The sequence below is a fragment of the Passer montanus genome, unplaced genomic scaffold (genome assembly GCF_014805655.1).
Source record: "Passer montanus isolate IOZ18808 unplaced genomic scaffold, ASM1480565v1 scaffold123, whole genome shotgun sequence".
Classification (NCBI taxonomy): domain Eukaryota; kingdom Metazoa; phylum Chordata; class Aves; order Passeriformes; family Passeridae; genus Passer; species Passer montanus.
The window spans coordinates 219,120-235,828 of NW_024359056.1; the positions used below are offsets into that span (position 1 = coordinate 219,120).

At 42.7% G+C, this 16,709-nt stretch overlaps 1 protein-coding gene across 2 annotated transcripts; it reads right to left on the reverse strand.

The window, feature by feature from the left end:
- Positions 1 to 1,686: 1,686 nt before the first annotated feature.
- BNIP3L (BCL2 interacting protein 3 like) lies at positions 1,687 to 12,966 on the reverse strand. Of its 2 annotated transcripts, XM_039698309.1 has the most exons (7): positions 12,772 to 12,966; positions 12,406 to 12,485; positions 8,289 to 8,475; positions 7,720 to 7,792; positions 6,345 to 6,448; positions 5,410 to 5,559; positions 1,687 to 4,938 (listed from the first exon to the last, which is right to left on the reverse strand). In XM_039698309.1, exons 3-7 carry the CDS (start codon positions 8,453 to 8,455, stop codon positions 4,890 to 4,892), a joined length of 543 nt encoding a protein of 180 aa, XP_039554243.1. In that variant the 5' UTR covers positions 8,456 to 8,475; positions 12,406 to 12,485; positions 12,772 to 12,966; the 3' UTR covers positions 1,687 to 4,889. The 2 variants fall into 2 exon arrangements, with proteins under 2 accessions (XP_039554243.1, XP_039554242.1); XM_039698308.1 differs by lacking the exon at positions 12,406 to 12,485 and having other exon boundaries at positions 12,772 to 12,960.
- Between the last annotated feature and the right edge of the window lie 3,743 nt (positions 12,967 to 16,709).

Sequence of the window (16,709 nt, forward strand, 5' to 3'; positions counted from 1 at the left end):
ATCCATCCTGACCTTGGACACTCACAGCTTCTTTTGGCAACCTATGCCAGGGCTTCCTCACCCTCCCAGGGAAGAATTTCCTCTGTATATCTCACCTAAATTTCCCCTCTTTCAGTCTGGACCCATTAGTCCTTGTCCTGGCACTGCAGTTCCTGATGAAACTGTAAATTTCCTTTACATCCTCCTTCCCTGGAGGTGAAAACAAAGCAGTGGCCCCTGAACAGCCCCGTCCTAAGTCGTGCCAGCTCCAGTTACACACATCAACCATTAAGAGTCAGAGGCTCCTTGATCTACCACAGAAAGGCCTTCCAGGATCCAGGGGCTGAAATTTAATTTCAAAGTAAGGTGGAAGTTAAAGACTGGAACAGCTCAAGGTGTAGGTTCTGCACAACTCCACACACTGACAGCTTTGCAAGGATGTGTCCTTCATCAGCTGTAGGACTATTCTCTTTTTTATAAACACCAGAATAAGGCATTTTCTCACCTTAAAATTCACTGATTTGTCTTCAGATAACAAACAGCAAGTTATGCAAACTGCATCACTAAAAAAAAAATCTCTAAACAAACTTCCCAGTCTTATCAGAAAAGCGTTAGGAAACAGTTTAAAATAGAAAAAATGCATGTTTCCATACTCTAAATTCTCTGGCAGCAGTTCAGAAAGTTAAGTAATGTTTACTTTCCTTCCTGGAAAAACACCCCTCGCTCTCCCCCTAATGCAGCACTGCCTGTACTGGGAGCACAGCCTGGCTGAGTCAGCTCAGCTCACATCGGGCAGGGCACAAAGAGGGACCTAATGAAGTGGAAACTAATTGAGCTTTCTTTTTCACGGGGATGCTGTATCCAGCACCAGGTTTTTCAGGAGTACCTCCAGGTTTTTGTTTTGAAAGTGCTGGTTGAACTACAGGGCACAGTTCAGGAACTCTGGAGGTTTATTTTGGTTTTCAAGGCCCAAAACACAAAGGAATCCTCATAAATCACAGACACAAGGCAAAGATCCTACAAACGCTTGCAGGGAATCAGGGTTTCACTTCCAGATGGTGAAATGCATACTTTACAGGATGCATACACACAAAGTGTAGATAAAGTTTTGATAGTGAACTTTGCCATTAAACAATTCAAATTCTAAGCTTTTCATATGTGTACAGTGAAGCCTGAATCCAGGGTAAGGAAGACTCAACATCCCGCCACTGAACTCAGTCCCAGAGCACCTGGAGATTCCCTCAGGTCACAGCAGAAGGGAAATTCCCCAGAAACTGAAATTGCTGGACAAGAATGAAAATAAATTGAAGACAGTCCTCAACTTCTTCAAAATGTGATTTACACCAGAATAATCCCAGAGCAAAGAAAGTGCTGCCTTATGCAAGATGATATTGTATTTATTCTTGCATTATAACTAAAAAGGTTTTGAAGCAATTTAAAGGCTCAGGCCCAAGTTTCACTGTGAGACCCAGAGAGAGAAACTTTCTGAAAGTAGCATTTATAATTTTCTGTTATTCCTCTAGAAAAAGAAAATCCCATTTACACAAAGTTCTGGATTTACATATTAAAAATATAGAAAAGAATAACTAAAATGGGTGGTACCAGTAATCAGAATTATGCCATTTCCACCTACAATGAACAACTCTCCTCTTGATAAACAGAAATAACCTGTGCTCTTGAACCAAGAATATGGAGGCAGATTAACAATTAGGGTTTATGTCCCTTACTCTTTAATCTGCAAATTAAACCCAATTAGGAAACAGAAGAGAAATACAAGGAATACAACAGTTGACCAAAAAATCATACAAAATCTCAGCAATTCTACTTTACATTCAATATGCCACCACATTATTTTCCTTACAGAGTTTTTCCTGGACAAGGTGCTGGAGAACTTGGAGAAGGTACACAAGGCCAACCAGGGGGAATATTTTTATTAAGTGCTTCAGGAAATGAAGCAGATGATTCCATGTCACTAAAAAAACAAAACAAAAACAAACCCAAGCAATCTTTCAAAAAAACTATTCCAGTCTATAAACAGCAGCTTCAATGTTCGTGTCACCCAGAACAAAACAGTTCCATAAAACATCTTAAAAAGCAGACCTGTAAAAAAAGGGAAAGAGAAGAAAGACAAAAGAAAGGCGCAGCATGAAGTAATTTCAGACAACCAGTTTTGTGAGAGCTTTAATGGCACAAAATGTTTATAAGCTACAACTTATACATGTAAACTGTATATAATGTTACAAAGTGCTAACTAATTTATGAAGAATGCATAATCACTTTGGCTCAGTTAACTCCAATATTTCAACAAATGTCAATTAAAAATTTGAATTTCTAACAATCTTCAGCTTTCACTTTTGAAAACAGTAAGTAAATATGCATTTGCTGCAGTTAGGTCAGCCTGCATCTTTAATGTGCGAGTTTATGCATTTTTTTCTTGATCCTATTTACAAGTCTAGGCCAGTTTTCACTGAATGTAAGAAAAATGAAGCCTACACTTTTTTTTTTCCAAAACTGTAAACAGGTATAAAGCTTTTTAAACAACATTTATCTTAACAAAACTTCAACTCTCAATAATTGAAACCCCTTTGTGAATGATACAACACTCTGTTCCTGTTCATTGTAAAAGTGGAAGTTGCAGATTTTCCTCCAAAGCTTAGAATAGGGTCTCAATAAATACTGCATTATATCCCAGCCAGTGTTACAATGACCACGGGGCATTCCTCAGCTCTGGGTTTCACAGGTTTTACTCCAAATGTCATTAGTGGTCTTGATACTCCAGCCACAAGTTTGCACTGTTATTTATCAGATACTCTAAAGAATGACCTTTCAATTTAGAAAGGTGTAATTTACTGGGTTTTCCTCTTTAAAAAGTACTCCCTACTTAGTAAAAATCTCTTTTTCCACTACTCCAATTTCATACAAAACAAGGTGCTGTGTTAGAAGTGAAAGTGGTCCAGCCTTTCTCCTGTCCCCTCAGATTTTAGGGCTGTAAAATTAAGTATTTGATGCTTTCTAAAATGCCCTCCACCAGGTTCCCCTGCCCGCCCCCACCTTTGGGTGAAACCCAACATCCACACCCAAAACAAACTTGCACTTAGTGGGCAGCTCAAGTGCCACTAAGCATTCACAATTAATAGAAAAAAAAAAAGCAGATTATTCAAAAGGATTTGTTGTTCACCCTGAAAGCATTCTCTGACGGCATTCAGAAGTAGAGAATGAAAATAAATACAGTTTAGCAGTGGATTCATACTTAACTTTTTCACCTCCTGGGAGCTAACTAAAGTTTTTTTTAATCCAAATCTCAGCTAGGATTTAGCTTCTATGCATCAATTGGTTCATGCAATCACTGCTCTACCAAATAATCAACTTTATAAGGTCTGATGCAAGCCAACAATTATAGGTAGCTGTTTTCTCCAAATGGCTGACTAGATTTTCTTATTTTCTACAAGCCAGCCAACTAAAGTTTTTATTTAAATGAGATTTTTGCTAGTCTAAAAATTAGCATTGGTTCCCTAAATACTTAGTATTAAAGTCTATATCATATTTATATATATATATACACATATATATATATATATATAGATATAAAGGAGTATTCTATCTTTCAGAGTTCATGCTACATGTTCTGAAATCCAATAAAATCTATTTAGGGACAAGACTGTCCCGATGCTTTGTAACAATTTGGTACTAAAGCTTCACATTTTGAAAAGAAGTGTCACTGAAGGAGGACAAGGCTTAATGTTCCCCAAGATAAAAGTTCAACATCAGTGAGAAATCTACCCTAACATGAGACATCACAAGTGACTTTCAGGTTCCAAGTATCCCCAAAAAGGAGATTGTACAGTAAACAATGAGAGAGAGGAATATTGAAAATTCATTTGCAGAAGACATTTCAGAGCTTTTACAACTTCTGAACCTTTATGCACCTGCAAGATTGTCCCCCTTAAGGATGAGTCAAAGGCTTTTCCTGCTGAAATTGCCGGATCTTCAGAGATGCAAATGGGTCCACAACAAACAGAAGAATTTCCTTTTACACAGAGCCTACCTACACTACAGCTGCTGGGCTTTTCCTTAATTTAGAACTACTGTGAAAAGGAAATTTTCACATTGAAAATTTTCCCTTAAGAAAACAGGTAAAGAAAAAAAAAAGCTTCTTCACATGCAAACAATGCAATTTTTCTAATATTTCCTAGGTATCAGACAGGTTTTCCTACAAGGAATAAGGAGCTGACTTCATAGAAAAGACAAGATTACAACAATTACCTAGTATTAAAATATGCTGATGGATTTAGTTATCCTACTTTAAAATTTATGCAGTCTTTGCCTCCTGCAATTCAGATGGTGTTTGTTAGCCAATACAAGGGGCTGAGTAAATTCCCCTCAAAAGCTGATTTAAACTGGATCTTTATTGCCAGTGATTTCTTAGTTTATTCCATAACCAGCTTCTTTTTCACAAAAGAAAAACTCTCCCGCTTCAATCAGTAATTTCCTTCCAAAGAGATTGTTTTATCACCACCATGCAGTCAACACTTAGACCATGCACAACTGCAACTGAAGTCAGGTTGCACTAAGGAGGCAACAGCATCACTGATAAAATTAAACTTGCTGGTGGCATTTTGCATTGAGAGAAGCCCTTGCAACATAGAGACAGTTGTAAACTCCATCCAGCAACTCTGACGTGTCTTGCAGGCCAAGAGGCAGGGGAATGGGAGAGAGGGAAAGAATGTGGATAGCCAAACACCTCAACAGAGTTCCAACACAATACTGAATTCCAGAGTTAGCAAAAACCTGGATATGGAAGGAAAGGGTGGAGTCAGGGTCATGCTTAAAATGGTCTCAAGTCAAATGTACTAAATGAGACAGTAACACCTTCACAGGTCACATGGGGTCCAGGTTTGCACTCCATGGGTTCAATAAGTGCTGGCTGAAGGTGTGGTCAGGCGTTTCCCAATGTAGATGCTGAAATAAAAAGTATAAGGATATCGTATTGCACAGGAATATTCCCTGCCTTCCCGCAGTAAACTGGAAATTACAGAGTTTGTGCTACGCACACCACCTCAGCATCATTATTTGTACAGTGGAGTTTCATACTGGTCAGCAGAAGTTATTCTTCATCTATTGTAATTTTCCCCCTTATAACCTCAAGCATTTAAATAGAAGGCACATAATCAAATGGCACGTTACAACTGCAAAGGTTATTTGCGAACTCATCCATGCATATTCTATGTAACTTTGATTTATTCTAGAAATAAAGTGCATTAAAGCCTGTAAAGTTCTAATCATTGCTAAGTTTTCCTGCTTTTGTAAAAGTACAGCAAGTTTGAGTGACAGGCAAAAATTATTACTCTAGAAAAAGTCCTTTTCAGCAGGACCTGACATTCAAGCAAAGTGGAAAGGCAAAGCTGAAGTGAGAATTAGGTTAATACTTACCCTAGTCCCAGAGCCAAAACATGAGATATGAACAGAGATGGAATGAAAACCTTAAGAAATTCTGCAGAGAAAATGCCACCTTTTTTCATCGCTCCACTTTTTCTCATACTTAGAGACACTGAACGTTTAGGATGTCTGAAATGGAATTCCCTGGAAGAAGAGGGGGAGGGGGAAAAATTCAACAATACTTTTTTGTTTCTTTCCCTTTTTTTTTCTTTCTTTTTGCACACAAATGCACAGATCTCTGTAGGAACTTTTTTTTTTTAAGTACAAAGAGCTAGAGATCAAAGCCCGAGATCCCTTACACAGAGTAAGGAATCAAAGATAATAAGAGGGGGGATTGTGCAGAGACCACTTACACAGACAGTATAGACACAAAGGGAGCAGGAGCTGCAGAGAGAGGTAGGTCCGAGAGAGGGAATTTCAGGATGTGATTTGTTAGCAAGAGGCCTCATTTTTGGTTCCAAACACAGATACAGAAGTCTGCCAGATTTAGACAGCATCCTCTATTTTAATAAAAATGCTTTGCATTCAAGGATCTCAAGGTTTCCCCTTCCGTGGATGAACATTACATATTTTACAAAGAAAGAAAAAAAGGGACAGAGAATTTAGGAGTCTTGCTCAACACTCTTCCATTCAATAAGCCAAGACTAAATCCCATGAATCCCAGCTCCAAGTACCCAGCTCTCCCACTAATTACAATTTTGTCAAGAAACCTTGCAATCAGCTTGCTGTTGCTTTGTATTACCTTCAAGTCATTCTGTTGCTATTTTTGATTTTCATACTTCATTGTTTTGACCTTTTTAGCCTCCCCACAGAGAAATCAATCTCTTCCTAAGATGAACTTATTTTGAGTGTGAGACTGTGACAATCCTTTCCTTCATCTATTCATTAAAATATATTAATATTCATTAAAAATGTGAAGCTGAACTCACTTGGGAGGAATGTTTTCAGGCCTACTTGACCAGTCTGACACCCAGTCTGCACTTTTCTTCAAAACTTCCAATTCTTTCTCTCCTTCTACTGCTTCTTCTTCGGACTGAAACACACAGGGGACAAGCCTTGTAACACACAATTAGCTCCTCCTCAGGGTGTTAAACTGAGAGTGACAACAACAGTGGTGACATGATAAGCACAAATGGTGGCACCTGATAAACGAGTAAGTGTTCTTGGACTGCTGATTATTTCAAAGAGATTTGATTTTGCCAGCAGAAGTCAGAAAACCACAAATTCTATTAATATAGCCAGGATTTCCACATTATTGCAAGCTGTTTGGTTTTTTTTAACTAACTAAAACAAATTATTATTTTAATCCTGAATGCAATAAACCAGAACTGTGCAAAAAATATTTACAAATGGAAAAAAACATTAGGTTGATGGCATGCCATTTAAAGCCCACAGAACATGACTAAAAGCATGGCAAGTCAAATGAAAAGGTTTCAAAACCAGTATTTTGACTTTTTAAAGGTGTTATTAGTCATTTAAAATTTACATTACTTGCAACGAGTAGCTTCTACTGGATGAATCCCAGATGCAAGAGGGAAAAGCAAGCACTCACTCTAATTGTATATAAAGATTTAACTTCACATCAATAGATGCAAATGTTACCACACAAGAAAATAAATAAATTAGAAAGAGTAGAGAACACCACTGACTTTAACTCCTACCTAGTGTTAAAACAATCTCCTGAGTGACTCTTATTAAAATAAGATAAGCCACTTACAACATTAAGTGAGAACCACAGCAAACCCAAAGGTAATCAAATAGCACAGTCCAAGTGAGATGCAGAGCTCACCAACACCTTCGTTCAGACCCTTTTGGTTCTCAGGGCAGAACTGCAACAGTCCCAGGTCTTTGACAAAATTAAATGCAAGGTTTCATTCTTCCAGGAACGCTTTTTATTTGTACTGCTGAAGACAGCAAATTTTATGAAATTATCAAACTAAGAGTTCAGCGTTAGTCTCCTCTCAGTTTGTGTCATGGAGATTACTCACTGTCATGTGAGTGTCTGCACAGCAATCAGTGAGCACCCTGAAATCTTCTGCAGAAATATGAACATTTGAAACGAGCTTTAACACCCAGTGCCAGCAGGGTTACACAGTAACATGACTGCTAGGAAAGTAGCATTTCTCAGCTGTACAGATGGAGACTCATTTTTCCCTCACTCCAACACTATTAATCTCCAAGTCAAATTTCAATTAAAACAGAATATGTCTTTTGACATCACAAAGAGCATGTTCTACCCCTCAAGCCTAGATCAAATATCCATAACTTACAAATGTATATTTTAAAAGTTAAGAAAGAAAATACCTGAGAACTACTGTCTTTACTTGTGTGCATTTCCACATCAAAAGTTATCTGTCCATCATCTTGAGGTGACGGGCTAAAGAAAAATTGAAATCATAATGTCATTTTGTCAACTAAAGAATCATCAGTGTAGGTAAATCTCAGCTGAATCATTTCCTCATTCACTTCTGGACATTATTCAGCTGAGTTACAGACTGCACCACCCTTCAGATCCCAAACAGCAGCATTAGAAAGTCTTCCCAACCCCCCGCACCTTTTCAAATTTTTTAAGTTTATAATCCTACCTTTCTCAACAGAGTTCACAGTAGCTCCCTAAAGCAAAGAAAGCACTGCCCAAAAGTTCAGCTGTTACAGAAAAGATACATCTCCCTTTGTTCTTGCAGGGAATGCTACCAGTACTCTGAATTACATGTGCTTTTGTGTCATTACCAGTGGAAGCATCACAGTTACCATGAGCCAGCAGCTATTCCAAATACCGGAGCACAGCAGACTGCCCCCTGACCAAAAGCTTTACCCATCCACAGGACAAAAAGGGCAATAAATCACAGGCAGAGTAGCCAACACTCCTTTACCTGTCACAGTGGGAACTACCTCTTGAACTGCTCTGTCCTGACTCGTGCTGTGCATCCAGGAGGATTTTCTCCATGTCTCCATTGTGGATGGAGGAGGAGGATGGGACGTGCTCCAGGCCCCCGTTCTTGCCGTTGCTGTTGTCGTTGCTGTTGCCGTTGCCGTTCATCTGCAGCTCCACCCAGGAACCTGTAGGGTAGCCACACGTCACCCCATGGACACCCCAGCACTGAACACACCTTCAGTTTATCAACTGCACCCAGAGGGAAACACCAGCATGCTGGCTTCAGATAACACACACTGACCTGAGAGAGCTCATAAACACGGGATAGACAACAGCAACAGGGTTCTTCTTCTTTCATCAACACAAACACCCCGAAAAGCTGCGTTGTTGCTCCCTAATTCTGGAGCTGGTCATCAAGCTGTCTCTTTCTCCCCAGCTATTAACACTTTAATCAGCCACATCTCTCTGCAGTTTGGAGCTTCCATTAACTACAGATCACTCCATTACACCTCACCCTGATCTACATTCCTTTCTCAAACAGAATTTTCATTCCTATGCCCCTACTACAAAACTCCCCCCTGTGCAGCTTTATATTCTCCTTTCCTTTACTTCCAAAGGCCTTGGATCAATCCCAGATTTTTCTACACAACAGGCAGGCTGCCATTCTCAGGTCCCATTCAGCTTGCTTTGCCCTGGCACAAACACCTCCCATAAATCTCTGATTGACTGTTTTTCCCCCATTTTTTGGTAGTTTTGCCTATGGGACATCTACACGTGCACTAAGATTCAACAAAGAGCAAGAGTGTACTCTGGATGACAAGAGCAGCTGCTAAAAAGTTCATGCAGTGTGTAGATAAAATGTATTTCACTTATGTTTTATGTGCAGATTAACTAAACATGAGAGTGTATGTTCTGATACATTCTTTAGTGCTATGTTTCAACTGGTGACATGTAGAGATACATGTCACCACAACTCCTGTGTAATTTAGTTTATTACACCTGATGGTGCTTTCAAGAGTTCTTTTTCTATTTGGTTAACTATTTTTTAAAGTCTGAACATCTTCCCCAAGAGGTAAAAATATCCAAGTAAGAAAAGTAAGCCTGAAGCTACAAATACAACATTCTGAGCATTATTTGTACAAGTCCTACATTTTAATACTGACTTTTGATTTCTGAAATGTACTTGGGAGTGCCTGCACTTATTTTTTGTAGCATGGTTTTGTCTCTGGGAGCTTCATCAGTGACACAGGAAGGGATGTTTAATAACGAGCCTGTTTTCAACTTGATTTGGTGAAGAATTCTCCTTTAGTGCCAATTATTCATGATGCCATTACAGTGATGTCCATGGAAGCATCATGCTCTGGTGGTTCCTGCCTAGTTTCCCCAGGCTGGATTCACAAACAGGGGATTTTGGGAGTGCACAGGCACTAGCTCAGCACAGCACATTAGGCTTTTCAGACAATCAGGTGTTAATTGGGAAGAGGCAGCTTTGCTCAGTCAGCATCAGACAGAGACTGTGCTGTTCCAGATTGGTGATGATTGCTGGTGTCTGAATTCCTAAATAAAATGGCCAAACTCTAAGGGCTTCATCAGGAAGGTTGTTCTGCCTTGCAGCAGCAAGAGACCACACCTGCAAAAAAGCAGGTGGCAAATGCAGTTAGCAAGTGGTCAAAAATTAGGTAAAAAAGCTTTATATTCCCCAACAACCACTTCTGGCTATTGGAAAAATCAGGATCTGCAAAGCCATCTAGGATCAAAAAAACTCAGCAGAGGGCAAAAGCGTGAGGGGATGTGTTCCTCTGACACTAGAACACCCAGAGGATGGTGATCAGATCTGCTTACTCTGACACACAGCTCTAAATCCACTGTCACAAATAAAGTTTTTACTCATTTACCTTTGGCTGACAAATTCTGTATGTATCTAAAACACTCTGTGGCCATAGTAGGAAGAAATCCCAAATTCTACTGTGAGTAAAGAGTCCCTGGGCTGAGCAGGAGTTGACATGAGGAGCAGCACGTTCCCAGCTGACCTCACCGGGAATGACTCAAAATACATTCAAGGAAGCATAATCTGCCATCAAGCTCCAGCACGCTGCCCTCTCCCACTGGCACTCACAACCGGTTTGGGACAGGGAGCAGGCAACATGACTGGGTTCAAACACTGATTAGAGGGATAAAAATCTCTGTTTCTTCAAAGAGACGGACAGGAACGTATTGGAGAATAAACTGCCCAAATAACAGAGAATGGGGTTTGCCTCCAGCTTTTCTGTACATTAATCACCTACCTGAGAACTTTTAATTTCACCATATTTCTACTTGACAGTAAAATAGGAAATGTGGCAGAATGAAGAGTGGTAGAATTAAGAGTAACAGAATTAAGAAATGTGGCAGCACCTCCTCCCTTCACAAATCACATAACACACACTCTTTGGAGAAAAAAAAAAATTCAAACAACTGTTCACACGAATGGTATTTTTCTCCAAAAATTGTTTGAATTTTGTCTTTGCTCTGTGGCTAATTATTTCACAATTAATTTATATACACTGACTTTAATCCTATGTTTTTCCATAACTTGGTGGACTGTTTAAACAGCAGGAGTTAAACATGTTGCGGAAGACTGGTCTCAAAATTTTGTTTATTCCCTCTGATTTCAGCTCGGTGAATGAAGTGGAGATATCAAAGGCAATATATAAATTAAATATCTGTATACATTTTACAGATATAAAAATACTCCAAGCTACTACCAACTCAGTAGCTCACAAGTAGTCTGACACATGATCAACCTAAATAAACTAATAGATATCACTTTTGCAATGAAGTACAACATTAAAAAAAAAAGAGGGAAAGGAAAAGAAAGCCAACCAGACTCCCACAACGGTAATTATTAAGCAGATTTTCCATGACAGAGCTAGATGGGCTCTTGCCTAAGGTGGGATTTTTTCTTGTCAATATGTAACAGAGCTTTATAATAATTAAAATATAGGAAGCATCTAGAATTCCCAAAGCAAGCACCTTGGGTTTTTTATCTCTATGGACCCAACAAAGTACAGGTTACCAGTTTTATTCCCAGCTCTTCTGCCTTCCAAGTGCTAAGGGATCTTTGAATAAAAGGCCCTAAAAACACGCACAAATGACACACAGAGCACCATGAATACATGTCCCAGCTCGTTAGCCTGAAAAGCTCACTGAAAAGCTGAATGGCACAAAATGCACCTCTCCCACCAAAGCACTGTGCAGGGGCTGAACATCTGAAAGCAGCCCTAAGCTGTGGGGAGCTGACTGGGTGCATTTGTTTCGTTGCTGGAGCACAGAGTGCCAAACATTTCCTCTCCCACCTTGTGCTCGGCTCCTCCAGCAATCACTGAGCTGGGTGAGCCTCTACTGCTGGCCCAGCAGCAAGACCTCCGTGGGCAGATCCATCCCTGGCTCACAGAGCTCTCAGCTCTTGTCGCTCCTATCACCCAGCAGATTAACGAGTCCCACAGCTACCATATCACCAGAAATCAAAAATAAAATATACAGGCATCAAATATGGCAATTTCTGAAGTAAGCATCGAGTCAGGCACCCAGCATGTCGCAACTTTGACAGCCTAATTGTTATTTAAGTATAACAGGCCTGAATAATTTGCCAAGATTACTGACTCAGGTAACATTGTTTAAGGTGCCACGGTTATCACACGATGCAGTGTTACCACAATACAGTAGCAGCGCCATGAAAAGGGCACAGTTTATTCTTCCTTTCCTACAATTTCCACTGAGTTATGGAAAAGAAACCAACGAGTTTATTTTGTGGTCAGCTAAACTGCATCGTAAACCACGGAGGTTACATTAATCATTAATGCAATTTATTCACCTCTTCTATCCTTAAAATTTAGAGATGAAAAGACACCCTGAAGGAGCTGTTTATAACGAAAGGAAAGCATTTGCCAAGTAAGTACCAGAGCCTACATGATGTGCCTTACTAGGGTTATCCCAGGAACAAAAGGATGCAGCAAAGCAGCTGACAGAGATGCCGGATATAGAGGGAAATAGCTCACGTCAGTGCTATTGACTCAGCCACTGAATAAATTCATTCCCACAGCCACGCTCCTCCCCCTACCCCGCTGTATCCCCACCGTCGCTGCTCGGGTAAACTCCGTGTAACCACGCAACGAGCTCGGGCCGTTCCTCGGGGGACTCGATCGCCCTCAGCGCCCTGCGAAAGGAGGCGGCTCAGGTCCCGCCAGGCGCAGCACTCCCACAGCACCCGAGCCCGTTTTATCCACCCGGCAGTGCCGCGCGGCCCCTCGGCTCTCCCCGCCGCCCCCGCTGCCGGGGCTCCCCGGTGCCAGCCGGCCCATGTACACCCGCAGCGCCCCGGCCACTGGCCCCGGCGGCTGGCGCGGCGCGTCCTACACCAATGGCGGCCGGAGCGGAGCGAGGGGCTCGCGGCCCTCACGGCCCCCTCAGGGCCCCCCGCGCCATTCCCCGCCCGCACTCACTGTTGAGGCCGGGCTCGCCGTGCGTCCCGTCCGCCGGCGGGTTGTTGTTGTTGTTGTGCTGCGCCTGTTCCTGAGGGCTGGACATGGCGGCGGCGCGGCTGAAGCGACCGAGGAGCCGCTGGGGCAAAAACAACAAACCCGCACTCCGTTCCGGGCCCGGCCGCCCCGCCCCGCCGCGCCGCGCTGCGCAGGCGCGGCCGTGCGCAGGGCTGAGGGAGCGGGAGCGGGGGAGGCTCGGTGGGGCTGGGACAGCGCCCCGCAACGCCGAGCCCGCGTGCCCGATCGCCGCCCTGTCCCAGCCCAGAGTGCCACGGTCCGGCTGGAACAGCGCCCCGCACCGCCGAGCCCAGGCCGAGCCCGATCAGTGCCGCCCTGTGCCAGCCCAGAGCGCCCGTCCAGGCCTTCCTGGGACCCCTCCAGGGATGGGCACTCCAGCCCTCCCTGGGCAGTTCCTGAGCCCCTTTCCATGCAGAAATTCCTGCTGTGCCCACCCTGAGCTGCCCTGGCCCAGCCTGAGCTGTTCCCTCTGCTCCTGTCCCTGTTCCCTGAGCACAGCCCGACCCCCCGGCTGTCCCCTCCTGGCAGGAGCTGTGCAGAGCCACAAGGGCCCCCCACAGCCCACCTGCTTTTAATCTTGTTCTCGTCTTTCTGTTTTAACGCCACTTCAAGGTTTATTTGGAGGCCTAAGTCAAAACTACACCTCTTTTTGGTGTAATTTTGTGACTTCAGTCTTATCTCTCTCATACGTATATCTATATTTATCAGCACTTTGCTTACCAAAAGTTGTAAATGAGCCTTTTACACCATGAAGTCCTCCCATCAACAGCCATAAGAGTATAAATCGTGGGTTTTTATTACTGTACTCACTGAAGGAGTTCAATAACAGAAACACCATCAGAGTGAAGCCACGCAGATACAACTCCAGTAGTGTTCTTTGTTTGCTTCCCATTACAAATGTGAAGAAATCACTTATTTCTGTGTCAGAACTCTTTAAAGCTAGAGAAAAAACTTGTATGCACAAGTGTTACAATCATCCTGTACTACAATACCTGTCATAAGAATTTTTGCCTTCTATTCATGTACACTAATGTTTGGAGATTTGAAATCTGCCTTTTGTAACACCAACACTTCTCCTGAATTTGACGGCAGGCCTTGCATGACTGTACCAAATATCTGACCCTGTGGAAAATCTGGATGTCTCTGGGACAGCACTGGGAGAGAATTTGTAGTAAAAAGAAAGCACCAATTGCATTAATTTGATAATTAATTTGATAAAACATCTGTTTACAGGTGGAGGGGCTGCAGAAACCTTTGAGATTGAAATCAGAACAATGAGCTACTTGTGATTCTGAATAAAAACCTGCCCAGGTAACCCCATCCTATTTGCAAGCCTCAAATCACAGGCTAACATGAGCATTTGTCACCACCCTCATTCAGGAAGCATTTGCCACAACACTTGTGTCATTAATATTTATCAGTCAAGTGGGACTATTAAAATTTCTGAGTCAGAAATAAATTGATCAAGATTATAGAGTGAGTCAATGCAGAGCCAGAAATAGCATTCACAAGGCCTGACTTTCAGCCGTGTGCTTGAACCACTACACAGGTTCCTTGAGGCACTTGAATCTAATTAATGCTTGTCATTTGAATCCTTGGATGGAAAATGCTGTGACAATGGCAGTGTTGGATGGACACAAAACCACACATTAATAGAAGAGAAACAATGGCCACAGATTCCTGGGAAAAGGAATTTTTGTACTGGGGTGCAATACAAACGTTTTTCTTCCAGGAAAAAAAAAAAAGCAAAAAAAAAGTGCAATACAAACGTTTTTCTTCCAGGGGAAAAAAAAAAGCAAAAAAACCCCCAAACTTTAAGTCAATTGAAATCAAACAATTAACAAGACCTGTGCCAAGATAACCCCACTGGTTTATCTCGTGGTTCCAAGGTATTCTAAATGTTGGAAACAAGTAAAAAGGAGAGTTCTGTCTGCCCCTGGATCCCTGGCAGTGCCCAAGGCCAGGCTGGACAGGGCTTGGAGCACCCTGGGACAGTGAAAGGTGTCCCTGCCCCTGGCAGGGGTAGCACTGGATGGGATTTATGGTCCTTTCCAACCCAAAACATTGCATTGTTCTCAAGTCTAAAACATGCCAGGATTATTTTTATATTCTTTATTTGGTATTTCTGTTCCCCAAATGTGAAAAAGCGCCCTTTCCTGAGCTGGACACACCCAGCATCCTCCCAGCACAAGGGCTCTTCACCCTGCACGCCTCGGCTGAGCTCTTTGTTTTGTGTAATCCACTCTGGAAACGCTTTTATGGTGTTTCATATTTAGCAACAACTGATCACTGTTGATTCCGGAGGTGACTTCGAGGGACAGTGACCACACCTCGCCGTGATCGCTTGCGGTTCCAAAGCTTCCATCTCTTTACAGTAACGTTTGCCTCCTAGTGGAGAGCCCAGGCTCAGAAAAGCATCATTCAAACCAACCAGGGCTGTTTTCCTGTTTGCAAAGGTTGAGACTGTTAAAATTGGAGGGTAAAATTCACGGTGTAGAGAAATTGTATTCACAGTTTTTATTCTCTCAGCTGTGAAACAAACACTGGTTTTAGTCCACCGCTTATCTTTACAAGCCCAAACCAAGTTAAATAAGATGTTTGCTGCAGGCAAACAAACAGCTGCAGACACCCACAGTCATTACGCAGCAGCCCCACTCCCAGCACACCTCGATCCAAGACACTAGTCCTTCCCTTTACAACAGCCAATTCCATGGGAAAGTGTAAAAGTAGGCACCTTTTATTCAATAAAAGGAGTGTTTGATGGGAGCCAGGATGTTTTACACCTCTACAGCCCGAGGGGAAGAGCAGAAGAGCAGCACACAGGAAATTGCTTCCCAGCTCTGCTGTGCCTAAGAGGTTGACAATAAAAATCTCTATTAAAATATTGGTATTCCATCATCCACAGCCCCTCTCCAGGAGGGGAAATCCCACAGGTTTCTGCTTGTCAGCACTACCTGACCTTTTCCCATCAGGCTGATAATAAAAGGATCTGTAGTTAAGCAATAAATGATCCTGTCCTCCCTGAACACAGCAGTAGGGGAACAGGTGCTGCTGCATATCCAGCGTGTTTTCCAGGCAGCAGCCATGTCCTAGCAGGGAAGTGACAAAGGACTTGAGGCACAGGGCTCTCCTGCACCTCGGCACTGTGTCAGCTGGATAAACACCTCAGTCTGCAGTAACTGGTGGCACGAATGACACTGCAGTTGTCACATTGTAGATACAAACCACCTAAGTGGTGCTTGTGGCATTTCAGCACCATCAGTGGCACCAGGACAAGAGTGCAGGGAGGAGAATGCCTTCCCCGTGTCTACTCTGGCGCTCAGGGGCTGGGAATTGCAGCTGGCACTGGTTTTATTGGGCACTGAGGATGCTGTGTGGCTGGAGCAGCTGAAGGCAGTGACCAGCACCACTCAGCCTAGGACAGGAATGGGAACACAGTTCCCCAGGCACAAGGTAGCGACCACTCATTCAAAAATACCTGCGAACGCAGAAGAGGGTAGGGGCAGGAAAGAGCATAAAAAGCATCCTGACAAAGTGTATTCTCTGTGTACTTTTATTAATAAAATATATGATTTACAGCATGTATCAGTGGACAGTGTGCTTAGAGAATTCTCTATGGGATATTGTGACAGCACAGGCAGGAGCTGGGTTTGGTGAGGACAGTTAAACCTCAGATGAATGACATCTCACAGATCACCATTACCAGCAAACCCAAACCCTTTCCCAAGGGGAGCTCTAACCCATCCCAGCAGGCCCAGCTGTGGTCCAAGAGTATTGTACTGGAGTATTGCTCTAGGTGACTGCACCCGGTCACTCTGTGCCACCTTCACACGCTCAGCTCCGTGTGGGGCTGTGCCAAGCACCTTCAGTGCATCCCTGGG

Excerpts from the sequence above, each read along its gene's own strand:
- BNIP3L (XM_039698308.1), bottom strand. The coding sequence starts at position 12,856 with ATGTCCAGCCCTCAGGAACAGGCGCAGCACAACAACAACAACAACCCG. Across the intron at positions 8,476-12,771 it reads CGGCGAGCCCGGCCTCAACA|GTTCCTGGGTGGAGCTGCAG; the intron begins GTGAGTGCGGGC and ends GCTACCCTACAG. Across the intron at positions 7,793-8,288 it reads GGTAGTTCCCACTGTGACAG|CCCGTCACCTCAAGATGATG; the intron begins GTAAAGGAGTGT and ends ATTTTTCTTTAG.